This window comes from Hippoglossus hippoglossus, chromosome 17, assembly GCF_009819705.1.
Source record: "Hippoglossus hippoglossus isolate fHipHip1 chromosome 17, fHipHip1.pri, whole genome shotgun sequence".
Taxonomy (NCBI): Eukaryota; Metazoa; Chordata; class Actinopteri; order Pleuronectiformes; family Pleuronectidae; genus Hippoglossus; species Hippoglossus hippoglossus.
In genome coordinates, this window is record NC_047167.1 from 6,244,656 (window position 1) to 6,262,211 (window position 17,556).

At 41.8% G+C, this 17,556-nt stretch overlaps 1 protein-coding gene across 1 annotated transcript; it reads left to right on the forward strand.

Annotated features, from left to right (window-relative positions):
- Positions 1–1,848: 1,848 nt before the first annotated feature.
- Positions 1,849–17,535, forward strand: ap1g2 (adaptor related protein complex 1 subunit gamma 2). Its single transcript, XM_034614809.1, has 22 exons — positions 1,849–2,015; positions 2,709–2,911; positions 3,388–3,512; positions 4,289–4,430; positions 4,782–4,878; positions 4,974–5,050; positions 5,148–5,243; positions 5,598–5,678; positions 6,445–6,543; positions 6,643–6,698; positions 7,346–7,459; positions 8,769–8,909; positions 9,328–9,382; positions 9,915–10,037; positions 11,189–11,278; positions 12,375–12,502; positions 13,033–13,137; positions 13,287–13,434; positions 13,846–14,008; positions 14,651–14,802; positions 15,919–16,017; positions 16,153–17,535. The coding sequence occupies exons 2-22, from the start codon at positions 2,711–2,713 to the stop codon at positions 16,243–16,245; spliced, it is 2,385 nt and encodes a 794-aa protein (XP_034470700.1). The 5' UTR covers positions 1,849–2,015; positions 2,709–2,710; the 3' UTR covers positions 16,246–17,535.
- The last annotated feature ends 21 nt before the right edge of the window (positions 17,536–17,556 follow it).

Consider the following 17,556-nt stretch of genomic DNA (forward strand, 5'->3'; position numbering starts at 1 on the left):
GAGTGTACTTTGTCACTTAATGGAAATGTTAACACTGAATATGTTCTACAGCACTGGACTTTATTACCCCGTCATCGATGAAATATCACATAGAACAGAAATAACTTTTGTTTTCATAGTCTTATTTAAATAATTTCCCCTCTGTTTGTGTTGAATGATGTACTGTTTGTGATTTGTGAGTCTGGGATCCAGAGAAAGCCAATATTTCAATGTGTCTTCATAAACCCATCATGATCAAAGTTGTACACATGTCATTCTTCCTCTTATCTGTTGTTTATGCTGTCAAGTCATTACAGAAACACGAATGAAAATTTCGAGATGGTATAATAGTTTTTATTACCGCCAGTACGGTTATTTTGACCCTCATTCAGTTGTTTGTTGGTTGGATTGTATATCTGTAAGATTACATGGAAATGAAACTTGGTGGCAGGATGTGGTGTCGGTCAAGGAGGAACCCAGTCAAATTTGGTGTGAAACCCAGGATTCTTTTCAAAATGTTCACTGTTTTTATCAGAACAATTCATTTAATCCATTTGGGTAACGATGAATATAAAACATCTGGACTCAGAAAACAGGTTTTGCTTTAGGGAGAGAAGGTTTATTACTGACTGATCACTGGCTGTTTATTTTACATTTACTCGTTTGAAATAAATGTTGTTCTGTGAAAATACGTTCTTGGTGTTTCCAAAGTCCTGCAGCTCTTCTTAAGTATTAAGAAAACAAGCCACATGTGTTAAGACGAATAACAAGACGGTTGATTATTTTCAAGCTCTTTCTATCAAAACTTCTCCGCAGTGCATCGCTGATGTATATTTAGCATATAGTGACAACATATCTATTCTCTTCAATCGTATGATTATCTCATATTTTTGATATACAGTAAGTAACTCTAAATATTGTGGTGCACTGTTGTCTTCGTGTGCCACAGTGTTGTGTTGCAGGGTTTACACAATGCAGTGGTATCTGCTGCACCTCATCAATGTTTCATCCACCTGTTGGATCACCCGACGTAGAAAGGGTGGGTGCACAGGAACAAGTGAGCGATCAAATTGCGGAAGTCAGAGGAAGGAATGACAGGTCTAGGTGGGTTAACACGTCACAGTAACGCTGATATGAGAGGAAACAAGGGGATCATGCTTTCAAAATAAAGGCCAATAATACTCTAGTCCATTCAAATGTTTTGAGTTTTGCCTCTTAATTGCATAATTATGTGTAAATACCTAAACCAGTCAATTCCTTGTAGAAGCATATGCATGAGACATTACTTACGTTTTGACTAGATGGACCATTAACGACCCATAATGCGTTTGAAAAATTATTTCAAGCCTCTTCTAGTCCGCACAGTGTGGAAAATTTAAAACGGCATTCAAATATTTGTGTAGGACAATTTATATCAGAGAAAATGTAGTTGAACAATTACATTTATTTTTTAATGTGGATGGGTAGGTGGGTAAGTAGGTAGGTGGATGAATGGATGGATGGATCTAATAGGTGTGTAGGTAGGTGTGTAGGTGGGTAGTTGGATGGATGGAGTTTATTGATCCCACACTGGGACATTTCTGTGTTACAGCAGCAAGGTATCAGGCATATAACACATAAATAGAATGTTGAAAAATAAGAAATGTACATTACATATCTATATAGTAAAGTGTAAATAATGTATGAAAACATTTCTTAGGTGCTTTGTTGTAGGAATTTAGTCTGATAACCTTTGTAGTTTTCCCAAAAAAATAAGGAAATGTAACAATTAACAATAATGCCAAATCCCTCAAAGATTGTAATTGTAATCCAAATAATATACAAAATGTTTCAAATGCAGTATTTTTTGAACCAGGTTGTATTTTGAAAATCCAACCAGGAAGTGGTGTGATTATTTACGGAAGCTTGGTCCCTACATGGACGGTGAGCACAGGATCGTGGTTTCCAGCGGACTGACTGCTGTCGTGAGGAGGAGGAGGGTCGGTAGAACCGGTCGGATTCTGTAAACACTGTACGAACTCTGTTCAGCGACATAGGTACGTTTTATTTCTCACATTGAACCGCTCACCGTGAACCCAGTGCGGTGCTAACTCAGCTAGCTCATTAGCTCCGGTGTGTCAGCAGCGGCAGGGTTAGCCGGGCTCCAGCAGTTAGCCTCTGGCTCCACTCACTGACCCGCAGTGTGGGAGTGTCCTGCTAACCTGTTAGCCAGCTCCTCACTGTGAGTGTGTCAGTAGTGTCAGTGGGTGATGTATACAGGGATATATATGTTGTAAACTCTCTATAAAGGCAGCTGGATCCCTGTAAATCACCATTAGCAGCCATTGTTAACACGACTGCAAATGTAGTTTTAGTGGCTGTAAAGATATAAACTGTCATGTAGTGTGTTTTAGTGACAGTTTTTATTACAGTGTAGTAACAACATTGTATTAACCGTTAGAGCCTGAAACAACAACACTGTATGACTCAATACAGTATGTTCCTCTCTGTTAATATGTTGTTATATTTTAACATTTCCTCACACAACACCACATACACACATACCAAACACACTCCTCCTCCCATACGCACACACACACACACACACACACACACACACACACACACACACACACACACACACACACCAAATACACCCCTCCTCCCACACACACACACACCAAATACACCCCTCCTCCCACACACACACACACACACACACACACACACACACACACACACACATGCAGCCATGTCTCCATCCATACCCCTCCAAGAGATGATCCGGGCCATCAGGTCGGCCAGGACCCAGTGCGAGGAGCGGGGAGTGATCCAGAGGGAGTGTGCCGCTATCCGGGCCCAGTTCAGGCAGACAGACAGCGGGGCGCGATCGCACAACCTGGCCAAGCTGCTCTACGTGCACATGCTGGGCTACCCAGCTCACTTTGGTCAGGTGAGGGGATTTTCTCTAATGCCCGTCATGGGTTTAATGGGGTTTAGCAGGGCGAGAAACCATCATGGCAGCTGGAGGGACTGGGTTCAACAACCGACTATGTCCTGAGTGTTGATCCCTTACAGACATCATCTGTGTGCTCAGCAAAAATGTATACAATGGATGTCACGTGCAAAATCATACTACACTAGTAATGTTGCCGCTGTGCATTCAAACACGTACTTTCGGCCTCAGTCTTTCCTCTGTCATCAGAACACTCTGAACTGTGGTTAAGTTTCAGCTCTAGGAGTTGATGTCAAAGTCTGTGAGTCCACAGGGACGGACACTGGAACTGGGTCACTGACTCGCTCCCATCTCCGAGGCTGCGGCTTTGGAGCTGAGGCTAACCTCAGACTGAGAATTCCCCTCAGGGACATCGGTACTATTGTTTTTTCTAGTAGCTTCACATGTAAAGGCGTTGTTGCTCTCCTTGTTAGATGGAGTGCGTTCGGATGATCGCCAGCCCCCGCTACAGTGAGAAGCGGGTGGGGTACCTGGGAGCCATGATGCTGCTGGACGAAAAGCAGGACGCCAGCCTGCTCATCACCAACTCCATCAAGAAGTAAGGACGGCTCTAACTGGACAAGTCTAAACAAATGATTATTACTCATTTAAAATTCAGGGAACACTTAATTTTTACATCTGCATTTGAGAGTTTATGTACAGATCCTGGGGAATACTGCTGCACATGTGGTGACATAACTGTATCAACCTTTTGTAGCTCTAGAGGGAGCTTTTTAAAGTCTGACAAATAGTCTCATGTGACATCACCTGAGGCAGGGTCTGTTTGACTGACGATTTGAGTTTTAAAAAATGAAGAAAAGTGAGTTTTACGTCAGACCTCTATAACCTGCTCCTCATCCTGGTTTGAGGCTACATCAGCCAATACAAGCACAACACACTCCGATCATTGTGGGCAATGTAGGCACCAGGTTCTGATAAGGAAGAACAATGTGAGGAATAAAACTAAAATAACTCTGATACTTGGTGCAATAGCACATGAATACCATATTATTGAAAACACCAGTTCATAAACCAATGGGTGATGTCTCGGTGGGTGGGCACTTGGTTTAAATTTTAGACCGATAGTGGATTTTAGGGATTTTAAATTTATGATATTGATTTATCAACTGATAGTATAAGATATATATTATCATGTATAACTATATGCAGTAATTGCATATACATGCAGTAATCTAACAAAGGGGAAGGTCCAATGGGGGCACAGTATATCAGAAAAAAGATCGAATGGACGTCACATGCTACATCAAATGGAGGCTATTCTCATGTGATTTCCATAAAATGCTGAACCCATTTTTGTGTGTGTGTGTGTTCCAGTGACCTGTCTCACAGTAACCAGTACGTACAGTCTCTGGCTCTGTGCACTCTGGCCTGTATGGGTTCTGCTGAGATGTGCAGAGATCTGGCACCAGAGATCGAAAGGCTGCTCCGAGCCTCCAACTCCTATATCAAGAAGAAGGTGGAGACCTGGACAGGGATAATTGCTGTTTATTTATTAATTATTCATTATTACCTCTAGCATTATTGTGAATGACTAAGCAAACCAATGATGTGATATTCTCATTAGTACATGTTTCCTAGCATGAATGATACTTTCTTTGAAAAATGAATACCATGAAATGAAAAACTGAAATTATTTTTAAAGCTATAGTGCCACGTTTCCAGTCCGTTTTAATAGTATTAAAAAAAATGCTGTCTTACATGGATTTTAGTCTGTATTCAGCAGTAAAACTAATTGGACCCCATTGTCATCTGCTCTGTGTTGTAGAAATATTTGTGTTGATAACTTGCTCCACTCCTCTTCTTCCAGGCTGCTCTGTGTGCGGTTCACATCGTGAGAAAAGTCCACGAACTCGGGGAGCTTTTTGCTCCAGCCGCTCGCTCCCTCTTAGTCGAGAAGAACCACGGTCAGTTGATCTTAATGAAATATGACGTATCAGTAACCCCGTCACACACGTATAGCTCTAAGTATTCTCTTACTTTTTCCCTCCTGTATCTCTAGGTGTGTTACATGGTGCTGTGGTGCTCATCACTGAGCTGTGTGAGCGCAATCAAGAGACACTCGAGCGCTTCAGGAAGGTACGCGGGACACACACGTGCGCGCACATTCACACACAGATCTGTTGAGTTCAGTGTGCACTGTGTTGCAATGAGTTTTTTGCTGTGTGTTTCTCAGATAGTACCAGATCTAGTTCAGATCATGAAAGGTCTGGTCATTTCCGGTTACTCTCCGGAGCACGATGTGGCAGGAATCAGTGATCCCTTCCTACAGGTCAGTTACTTTCACTCATTTCTTAGACAGTATCATATCTGTCCGGAGTTGGATTTACTGACATAAATTATTATGATAATTTTGTATTATCTATTTTCTTTTCTTGTTTAATTTGTCTAATATGTGTGTATTCCCACATGGGCTCACTCTGACATTATCTAGACTTTTTACCAGGGGGCTGTCTTGAGAAATTTTCAAAGCCTCTGATTTGGATAAAGAGATTATCCAGAGTTCAGTGCCGGTCTGAAAGCAGCTATAAACATACACACTTATTGCCTCCTTTTCTTGCTGATTTGAAGTTGATTAGAAAAAAATTTAGTCCAGCTGTTGACTCTCACCGGCTTCCATCCTCAGGTACGAATCTTGAGGTTGCTGAGAATCCTCGGACGCAACAATGAAGTAGCCAGTGACGCCATGAACGACCTACTCGCTCAGGTCCATAATTCACTCAGAGTCTGTAATTAAACTGTGTGCCCTGCAACACCTTTACATTCTGATAAAAAAAATCTCCAAAACACTAACAAAGAACTATAATATATTTTTTGAACTTTCTATTTATGTAGTTGCTTTTGTGTGGTGTCAGCCATGGTAATGATTCTCATGCTGACTATCCAGCACTAAGTTAAAGGTTCAGTGTGTATAATTTAGTGACATCTCGTGGTGAAGTTGCATGTTGCAGCTGAAGACTCCCTTACTTCACCCTCCCCTTCCAAACATGACAGAGAACCTGTGGTAACCTTCAGTTGTCATAAAAACTCAAAATGCATTTTGGGTTACTGTAAAAAAACATGGTGGCCACCGTAGAGAGGACCGGCTCCCAAAGTAAATATAAAGGGTTCATTCTAGGGTAAAGAAAACAACTATTCGTACAATTTAGATTAAACACACTCGGGAAAACATCTAAATGGTACACACTGGACCTTTTTAAAAAATAAAAAAAAAAAAAAAAATAATAATAAATAAATAAATAAATTGAATCACTTCCTCAGTTACATGGTATTTTTTTTATTGAAAAGGTTTATCATGAATTGTGTGGAATTTATACAAAGTAAAAAAAAAAAGTAAATTAAAAAATCTCCTCTGTCAGTTGATGGTTGCAAGAAGCAAAAATGTGTTGTTATGAATGTATCACTGGTCTTTAATGGTCTGTTACAGACACTGGGCGACTGTTGTATTGACGTGTGTGTGACTTGTCGTACAGGTGGCGACCAACACTGACAGCACTAAGACAGTGGGCAACGCTGTGCTGTATGAGACTGTTCTCACTGTGCTGGACATCAAGTCAGAGAGCGGCCTCAGGGTGAGACACCAGCAAATCTTTTCACCGTGTTTAACCACATTAATACACAGAGAACAGTGTTATCTAATGAACCTGTGCTTCAATTCTGTTTTGTCACAGGTTCTGGCTGTGAACATCCTGGGAAGATTCCTCCTGAACAACGACAGGAACATTCGGTCAGCGCCGCCTCCTTTCCTTCCTCCGTTCCTTCCTCCTTTCCTTCCTCCTTTCCATCTCTTCCTCCTTCCCTCCCTCCTTCCTCTCTTATTGCTTGTGGTCATTTTACCTTTTCTCTTGCTCAAGGCCAATCATCTAACTCCCCAAACTCTCTGCAGCCACAGAGAGAAACCTCCTGCCATCAATCCAAGCTCATTCCTCTAGAGCTGAGCAGGCGGCTGCTGTCTGTCCCTTTATGCTGATCTCTCAACTTGGAGACATTTCAGTTTTCATCAGGCAGTGAGGAGGACTGTTACGGCTCCTTTGGGTTTTATTATGTTCCTATTTTCTTTAGGTTTGTCTCCATGTGTCGGGCCTATCTGGTCTTTACCTGCTGTCAGCTTGAATCTCCCTGTTTCTGTGTGGCAGTAATAGGACTGGGTTATTCCTGCAAACCGCTCCACTAGATCCTATCTCTCCTGTGCTCACATAAATACTTGATCAGCTCATGAGACCTTTCAAGTGGTCGGATAAATAATTCATGTGGTAATGCTGAGGAAGATAAGTCTGCACAGCACTGCGAATTAATCTCGATTGTTAGCCGATGAAGAGCATGAAGATTCAAAATATAATATCGTAATTTTCATTGTTGATTATGTGTGTCCAGGTACATCGCCATGACCTCCCTTCAAAAGATCGTTTGCACAGATCACAATGCTGTGCAGCGCCACAGAGGAACCATAGTGGACTGTCTGAAGGACCAGGACGCTTCTGTAAAACGGTAACTTTCACCTCGTTCAGTAAACATGACTCTCTGAGGTCCTGCTTTTCAAATGTCATAACCTAATGTGGGTCTTCTAACACGATTTAGATTTGTATAGATGCAGTGCCAGCTCTAATCATGTCTGTTTGGAATGGGCTGTTTGCTGGGCCTGTAGTAATGCTGGTTGCAGCTTTATCTTTGAAACTGGAAAGGTGACCTGCAGTAATTGAGAAGTAGCAAGTAAAGACTGACTGCCTGACTCAGTCGACAGAACCAGGAAGCTGCACCACCTCAGCTGCGCAAAGAGCTGTTCACCTGTTTATTCCGAGTTTAGTGAAGCTTGACTCAGAACCAAGAACTGGAGAATCAGTCATTGTCGTCATGAACGGGCTGTTGTCGTGATCAACAACGTCACTTTCGTGGTAAGTGACGCTGCTACAGAGCGCTGGTTGCCTGTTTGCACCAAATTTGTCACTGCACTTCCCTGGGCCCTTAACAATACACATGCCAAGTGTGAAGCCCATAAGATGAACAGTTCTCGAGATATGTGTTTCACATACAGACTGAGATGTCTGGAATTAGTATATAGATTTAACAGCTGGTCAGGGATCAGTTATTTTCTTTAAGTGGACATCATTACATTTTTTAAATGTAGGGAACCTCTGGAAAAGTATGTAATTTTCAGTTTGGGACATTGTCTGATGCTCCGACTAAAAGAGACAATTTGATGCTTTATGACCAAAATATCCCGGATATGGGCGCTGCCATCTTGCGCTGGTGTTGTAATTGGGAGCCAGAGTCTGTGCAGTAGTGCCACGGTATCAAGGTCCCGCCAAAACACGCAGTTGACCAATCAGGAGTCAATCTCAGCTGTCAATCGTGACATTTCAGCCCATTTTTATAGCATCAAATAACTAATTAAAAGCAAATTTAATGGGAAAATAAATGCTTGAATAAACATCAATGTGATAAGAAGAAACAATCTTTTTTTTAGTTTTGTCCATGTCCCCTCTGCTAACATGTAGGGGGAAGGGTTTCTGACCTATACTGCAGTCAGCCACCAGGCGGAGATCCAGGTGTTTTGGCTTCACTTTCTGAGAGCTGTCATGTCGTCCATCTTTATGCTCACTCTTATGTTCTGTACCCACTGAGCTCCTCAGTTATGCCCACACCTGGTCAGTAGAGAACACACTGACCTCTGCTGTATCTACACAGAATAAACAGCAGTCTCAATTGTCAACACTCACAGTTACAGGTGTCATTTTAAAAGGGGCAAGTTTTTATTCATTGTATTTCCATGATTGTTTCTCTCGTCTCATCCCTCCAGCCGCGCATTGGAGCTCTCCTTAGCTCTTGTGTCAGCCACCAACATCCGCACCATGATGAAGGAGCTGCTCCTCTTCCTCTCCTCCTGTCCCCCAGAGCTAAAATCTCATGCTGCCAGCGGCATATTCAACGCCGCTGAAAGGTGACACACTGCCCGACACAAAAATGTGCACATACATGGTTGTAGTACGTACACATACTGTATCTGTGCATGCGTGCACACAGACATTCATGTGCATGTGGATGCATTTAATAATAAATGTGAAGTGTAAAAGCTGCAACAAAAAGTCTCTGTGCTTGAAATGTACAGTGTGTGTGTGGCTGGAAATCTGACTGTGTCTGTCTCCACTCTCAATGAGGTCCCTGTCCATTTAGCTGCCACTGTGATGATCAATAGCCTCCAGTGTTTCTGCTGTATATCACTCCACCACTTAATGCACCTCCCTGTTTGTGTGTATGCGCGTGCAAGCGGTGGTATGGTCTAGATGCAATTGTGTGTGTTTGTTTCTGAGTCACCCTCAAGCACCACTGAGTTAGCTGTGTGTGTGTGTCTCTGTCAGGTATGCACCCTCCCAGCGCTGGCACATTGACACCATCCTGCATGTCCTCACCACGGTAAATACAGACTGAGACTCACCCTGCTGCCTCTGACATGGGCCTAACACTCACAACTATTTTATCGTTGTCCGCTGCTGTCAAGTCACGCCTCAGTCACAAGTCACAAGTCACGCCTCAGTGCAGATACCAGGGGCCTCCACCTTCTGTACAAACATTCACATATACCGCCCACTGTTCTGAAAAGGCTTTTTATCCTCTTCTAATGCTTCTCATTTTACACAATGTTAAAATCCTTACTTTTCATTTTACCCTCCGTCTAGTAGAGAGAATAAATGAAACGCTAATGACTGCTGTACAAGCTAATGCTCACACTAATCCTTTTCAGTGGTCTCTCTAAATGATGGAGAGTAAATTGTGCACAAAGATATATATTGGGGATGTGGTATTATGGAAATATCCCTCTAAGTGAGGTCATAGGGTCTGGGTGGAAATATAGGGCGACCCTGATACTTGTTCCAGCTGTCTAGCTAATGGACTTATTGTGCATGTTTGTGTGCATGTGTTTAACTCTGATTCCTCACTCTGTCAGGCAGGGGGCGACGTGAGAGATGAAACTGTGCCCAACCTGATCCAGCTCATCACCAACACCTCTGAGCTGCACTGTTACACTGTCCACAAGCTCTACCGCGCCCTGCTCACTGACATCTCTCAGGTGTGTGTGCATGTGTGACCATTAGTAATTTACAGATCTGTGCATCGGTCAGCTTATTCATCCAGTGTAACTGAAGAATAAAGTCTGTGGGTTACTCCATACTGATCCTATCCATACAAATAATACACTATATTTGAGATATTCATTTGAGAATGATTATGAATATGAATATGAGAATGATTCATTATATAATATTTTAACTGTACTGTTAACTGCAAAACATTAACAGAAGATTACAAGGCTTAAAAGAAACTTTAAATCAACCATTAAAATAGGTTTTTATTTTATCTCATACTTAATACATCTGTATATTTAACAAAGTGGAATAAACTACTGAAAAAATGACATTCCTTTTCATGTGAATTGTAATGTGGTCTCATGCCTTTGGACCCAACTGTAAAATGACAAAATTGACAAAACTCATACTATGAAATGATTTGAAAGCAAAATAAACAAAGCAAACCACAGGAAATACAACTGCATAATAGAAAAAAATTAAGAAAGAAAATACAGGAACCTTGTGGTATTTGTCAGACCAAATTTTTTGAGACTACAACTGACACAAGAGGAAGCATCAGAACAGATTTTGGACAATTAGTCCAGGATTTGCATCCATTGTTTATATACACACACACACACACACACACACACACACACACACACACACACACACACACACACACACACACACACACACACACACACACACACACACACACACAATTATTTTAATAGAATTACCATTGTCAATATCAGAGAGAAACTCAAGTGATGCATGAAGATTTTCATCATAGAGAAAAGTGTGTCAGTCCTGGAGCAGACAGAGCTGCTGTGGTTCTGTGGCAGTGAGAATAGCTTGGCTTTCAGCTTTTCAACAAAAAAAAAGCCTGATGCAGTGAGGTTTATTTTTGGACTCGAGTCAGACGAGGAGCCGTGTACTGACTGTGCAGTGTGGTGCAGTTTTAACACCATTTCCAACATTAACCTCCTGTGAGTTCAGGCAAAAGTGACAATTCAGCACACTGCTCTGCTGACCAGTGAGCCAGTTTACCAGGAACCTGACCAATTATTTTATGTTTACATTTTACTGTGACTGTAATACAAAAACTATAGACTGTAGTGAGTCATGTTTGCTCTGTGGGTCTGTGCAGCCATCCCTGGTGCAGGTGGCCTGCTGGTGTATAGGAGAGTATGGAGACCTGCTGATGAAAGGAGAGTGTCAGGAGACTGAGGCTGTACAGGTACGCCCATATAAATGATTTATCTTCATCCACAAATGATCCACTGTATTGCTAAATCATGATAGCATTATATTTGTATCTTGTATCTGGTGTTGTTATCACTGTAGGTTTTCTCCATGCAAAACAAAGCACAATGCAGCACAAAGAAAGTGCTGTGTTTGCAATTATTGCAGGATCTCACATTTCAGTGGCAGTGTCTGATTTATAGGTGAATTCTGGGAAGTGTAGTGCAGATAAATGATCACAATGATATTGGTTCTTTTTCCACACTGCCATTACGGAACAGAAAGTTTATGTTTCTTTTTTCCTATCTTTATTCAATGGCATGGTGTCTCACTTTGATAGCAGAACTTTGATTGATTTTGCACCCAGATTCACCCAAAACCCTGCGCCCGCACTCAAACATAACAGCTTGTGCTTAGATATCCTGCGATTCAGCTCTTCTCCTAACGCTCACACCGCTAATGTGCAGACGTGAATGGTCTGCTCACGGAATCTTTCGGTTTTAGAATTTTGACTCGTGCACAAAAGCAGCGTGAGCACGGGCAGAAGAGCTGAAGCTGGAGAGCAGGAAATCTAAGCACAAGCAGGTTATATTTGATTGAGAGCGCAGGGTTCTGAGTGAGAGCATTACAAAATCTGAAAGTAGAAATCATAAGTCTCTCAAACTGAAAGACCAGGCTCTTGAATAAAGATAAGAATTATTAATCCTTTAGTATTTATTAGTAAAGGATTATTAACCCAGTAATGTTAAACAGCCTTTCTTTCACTTTTAAAATTGTACACATAACAGAAGTATAGTCAAGCCCAAGCTCCCTGCTGGTCTTCTTTAATTTAGCATCTGACATTTTCTTAATAGCAAATAAAAATCAGTCAGGGAAATTACCCAAGAATCTTTATTAATTCTTAATCCCTTTTAAATTTTTAACCCTAAAAACAAGTGTTGGGTATCATACAGGAAGTGTAGTGAATTGTGTTACTGTAGTACTTTGTAGCTACCGCATGAATACTGGCAAATAATCTGTGTAATCATTTTCCGTTTTATAAAATTGTGACAGCCGCTTCAAAACCCAGTCATGACGCGTCTCTTCATCAGGTCACTGAAGACGATGCCCTGGATGCCTTGGAAACAGTTCTACAGTCCCACATGTCCTCCCCAGCAACCAGAGGCTTTGCTCTCACCGCCACCATGAAACTGAGCACACGCATCACTGACAACGTGGAGTAAGAAACACTGGTGTCCCTCAACACACACAGTGAACGCATGCGACTGAAAGCATGGCCACTTAGGTCGCTATTTACAAGAAATAGAAACAGAAAGTTCTGTTGGTCAAAAGCAAAGACTCAAAAAATCACTGGTCAATTATTGAGGAGGAAAAAAAAAAACCTAAGTACTGATATTTTCCAATTTTGTCAACCTGCATTTCAACATCGCACAACATTTCAGTGAAGGCTAAATGCTGCACTAGTACAATATTAATAGTACAAGACTTTACGTTTTGATATCTTAAGTTTTAGCTTATTGTTTCTATGAAGTCTCATTCTCAGGCTCTTGTGCATCTGTGTCTCTAATGTGCCATGTATAATGTTGATCGACATCTGGTCGCCAACAGATATTGATAGTGAAGAGTTCTGAGGAGCCTTAGGTTTAAAACTTGAGCAGTGAGTTGTGACGTGACTTCTAAATAGCTGCAGCAATTTCAAAATCATCTCCTAACTCCCTCTCTCTCTTTTTATCGCTCCACCCTCTCCAGTCGGATCAGAAGCATTGTCAGCATCTACGGCAGCTGTTTAGACGTGGAGCTCCAGCAGAGGGCAGTTGAATACAACGCTCTGTTCAAAAAATATGACCACATGAGGTATGCAACGGTTCCATGAAGACATTCACTTTTTCAACTCTTTAAAAGCAAATCTTGAAGTAGAGTTGTTTTGACTTCCTGCATGTTGTGGTTACAGGTGTTGTTCTTTTCTGACCAGTAAAAAGCTGAGATGCTTTGTCTCTCCACAGGGCAGCGGTGCTGGAGAGGATGCCCGTGATCGAAAAGAACTCCTTGGGTGATACCAATGGAGAGTCAGCGGGGGAAACCATGAAGGAGATCCAGACAGCTACAGTCAAGAAGGCAGAGCCACTGCTGCAACAACAACCTGCTAACCAGGTACATCACCATAAGTAAAGATGCATATTTGGTCCAATTTTTACTGATGAGCTTGCGAAAAGTCTTTCCAGTCCTGTTTCTCTGTATTTGACTTTGGTTGGTTGTTGGTTGGCTTGGTTGAGTTGTCTGTGACTGTTGGGCCTTGGTGGAGGTATGTGCTCCACTGAGTGCCATTCTAGTTTTTAGAGTTGTATGTATCACAGGCTGTATATACAAATGGCCATTCTGTTGATGGTCTGTTCAGTGTAAAGCTTTATTTTCACTGGTTTTATGAGAATAATTGTTGAAATGTAAATGACGTATTTAAGTTTTACTTAACATTTATACTTCAATATTATTCTCTACAAACTTGTTTTGGTTGAGACTCCGATGAAGAAACTCATTTCTCTTTCTGTCTGTGTCTCCCTTCAGGTGTGTGATCTCTTGGACCTGCTGGGTGGCTCCGAGGAGCCTCTGCAGCCCAGTCCAGCACAGGGCAGCACAGCACCAGGTCTGTCCATCAACACCGCCAGCACTGCAGGAGGAGACCTGCTGGATCTACTGGGAGGGTTAGAGCCAACGCCCCTGGCACCAGGTCCGATAGACACACAAACACCACACACGTTGCTAGAGAATGAAAAGCTGTTTTCAGACATGAACTCAACATTTTACGTAGTTTGCCCTTCACATGTGAAGAACACAGCAGGAGATTGTTCGAGTCAGACGCGTTCACAGCAACAGGAAGATTTCTGGAAAATTCAGGCAAGGGGTGGCGTCTGGGTAGAGCATGTAGGAGTAAGGTCATGACAGCACATTGACATGGGCGTTCGAGTTGTCTTTCCAAGTTGACATCGTCATCTGTTATGGTTCCTCTTTCATTCTTGGATATTTGCATTCTTCCAGTTTTTGCATCTGTCACATTTTACAAACGTCATGGACACACCCGCTCACTCACTGTGAATGTTCTGGATATTTTCCTGCTGTATTCTCACATGATCTCCCTCTAACATTTTCCGGACATTTTACGTGGGCGCTGGCAGGAAAAGTTTTGGCCCCTCTCAAATGTCAGGAAACTATCTGGACTGAAAGTAGCTCAAGAGAGAAAGAGGAAGTTATTTTGGAAACTAAACTAGAGAAACTGAAATTGTATTGCTTCAAATCATATCCCTCTATTTCTCTATTGGTGTTTTCTTTGTTCAAATTCAAGTAAAGTAAATGCAGTCTTTTATTCCCACAGCTCCCACAGTGACGGTGTATGACAAAGAAGGCGTCGCTTTGACACTCAATTGTGAGAAACAGTCCGAGTCAGGTCTGACAGTCACACTCATAGCCTCCAACTCCACTGACTCGGACATCAGCAGCTTCACCCTGCAAGCTGCTGTACCCAAGGTTGGTTTCAGCACCAGTGACACTCAGCTCAGTAAACATCCTCTGTCAGACCATGTATTCATCATGAAGAAGCCACACGTCATTCTGAAAAAAGGCAAGATTTCTATTAACGTCTGCAGAGGCAAAGTCTCAAAATAACCAGACTGAAAAATGTATTGGGCAATTGTGAGTGGGAGCGCTGACAGATTTGTGTTGGCTGGTCAGGTTTTTATGGTTTGGTCTGGTGGATGGAAAAAAAAACAGCTCTAACCTTCAACACGCTTTTACTCCAACTCCATCCTCTCCCGTCGCCCCCAGTTTAAGCTCTGTGGCAGGGATGTAGCTACCAGTGAGAACATAGAGTATCTGGGACTAACATTTACCAAATCACTCTATATAAATGTCAAATAACAAAAATATAAATGAATATTTTGTCTATTCTTTTTTATGGTTTTTATAGCGTTCTCTTCTAGTCTTGATGGCCACTCACTGCTCTTCACAGTACAGTTTTGTCATTCAGCCATTCACACACACTCATTCATACAGTGCATCTATGTGCAGCACTTTCTCTATCACACGTAAAACACACACTAGGGGCACAGCCTTCAGGAGTAATTTGAGCTTCAGTATCTTTCCCAAGGACACTTTGGCACGTGGAATAGGCAGGACTGGGATTGAACCACCAACCCTCTGGTTAGTGGAGGACCCGCCCCACCTCCTGAGCCCCCATAATATGTGTAATATAGAAACCTACTGTTTCTTTACATCAAAAAACCTTTTCAAACTAAAAAGAATATGAAATACACATCGAAATTATATTATTATTATATGCTCAAATTATTTTGTACTTTAACACCATATATTTCTGGCAGCTGGGAGAATCTACATTTAGATCTCTGTGTAGGTTTATGACATTAAGGTAAATAATAACTGAACAACTAAATGGGCAGTGTTTTGGTGTGAAGCCGAACATTTCTTCATGGGGTGGGACTGTTCAGGGGAATTTGAGCTCATGAGCTCAGCATGTGTCACATCTTGGCCTCGGCCCTGTTGTGTGTCATGTTCTCAGTGGTCGAGGGGACAACAACAACATGTCCACTGCTTTAGACTTCAAAGTTGTATTTGATCTCCCTGCAGAGTGTCCAGTTACACATGAAGGCCCCCAGTGGGGACTCTCTCCCTGCACGAGGCGCAGCTAAGGTGACCCAGCTGGTGATCCTCAACAACCCAAACAAGGTGGGTCTGTGGTGGTTGATGACGCAAGTGGAGAACTCGCATTAAGGGCACTGTCACACATACACAAATGAAGTAGTGGTGAACCTTCGCCTCCCATTCACATAATGGAATCCAAATCCTTCTTTCCTCCTCCAGGTGAGCCTGAAGATGAGGATCCGCGTATCTTACACCAGACACGGATCAGCCTTCCAGGACACCGTCCAGGTCGACACCTTCCCAGGCCTCTGACAGCTGTTAGTCAGTCCTACTGGCCTATGACAGCAGACTGTGGATGAGTCAGCAGGCGTCAGCCTCACTGACAGTCTGCTGTAAAAACCCTCCACTCCACAGTCCAACCTGCTGTTCCTCAAATACCCACCTTTTTTATTTCTGGTGTTTTTAGCGCTGAAAAACACTTTTTCTCTCACAGGAAATCAGCCTCGTGTTAACACATAGTTCTCCTCTCGCCTGGAGCTGAAGTGTAAATGTGATTATTAACACGAGCTGTGGAATATGCAGGTAAAACATGGAAATGACAAAATTATAGTATTTTCTAAGAAGTTTTATGTGACTGTCCAAACAAATATCCACTTAAGTTTCAACCAGGGTTTTATTTTAATGTGGCTTCTGTCAGTTTAAGCCACTAGATCAACTCTACTCATACATCACTGCATTAATACTCCACTACAAAGCGATCTCACTTTTTCTTCATTTGCCTCGACCTTCTTTACGCAACTGAAAAGCAGCTGAGCACTAACTAACGAGCCACTACGACTTATATGAAATTATTTTATCCAGAACGCTTGATTTTATTTGGAAAATGCAGGGACATGAATTTGAATCTGAAGGGTTGAAGACTTTAAACAGCCATGTGTCTTGGAATTCACTTGTCTTGTGTTATTCAGCTGAACTGCTCAGTGTCAGAGTGTCCTCTTCCTTTCTCCTCTGTGCCTTGAGCCCTCTCAAGAAAGGAAGTTTTCTAAAAATAAAATGTCATATTTAATTTTGAAGGCTAAGACATGGTTTTAAAAGAAGTATTGTCAAATAAACATTTCTATCATTCCCACAAGCAACACTTGTTTTTACTGACCATTGTTTCCTTGTCAATTGTTTACAGAGGCTCCTTATTGAATTGTTTGATTTTCTGGAGACTATGTAAAGTGATACAAGAAGAGAAACAGTCATGATGTGGTTTATAAGATGTATATTTGAGATGATAAGCGTGTAAGTACAATTAGAAATGTACATTGGAAATCTCTAACATGATACTTTGATGTGGAAGTAAAAAAAAAATTGAGCTGTCAAACATAAGATGGATAAAGTGTATTATCTGAGTTATTTGAAATAAATCATCTCAATCACAGAACTTCTGAAAACACTCTGGAGACTGGATACAAGCAGTGGTGCTGTAATGTGATTTAAGCACAATCTACCTTAACTAAAATGTACGGGAGTATACTATCAACTGTTTATATTTGTCTTTGAATTTTCAGTCTCATGTCATTTTCTATAAAAGAAAACAAGTTTTCAGAATCCTCAGTGACCCGTGTCTGTGTCTTT

What these genes read in the sequence shown, in the direction of transcription:
- ap1g2 (XM_034614809.1), top strand. Translation starts at nt 2,711, where the DNA reads ATGTCTCCATCCATACCCCTCCAAGAGATGATCCGGGCCATCAGGTCG. An exon ending in AACAACGACAGGAACATTCG is followed by an intron (nt 6,699 to 7,345) that starts GTCAGCGCCGCC and finishes ATGTGTGTCCAG; the next exon opens with GTACATCGCCATGACCTCCC. An exon ending in TGCTCACTGACATCTCTCAG is followed by an intron (nt 10,038 to 11,188) that starts GTGTGTGTGCAT and finishes GGGTCTGTGCAG; the next exon opens with CCATCCCTGGTGCAGGTGGC.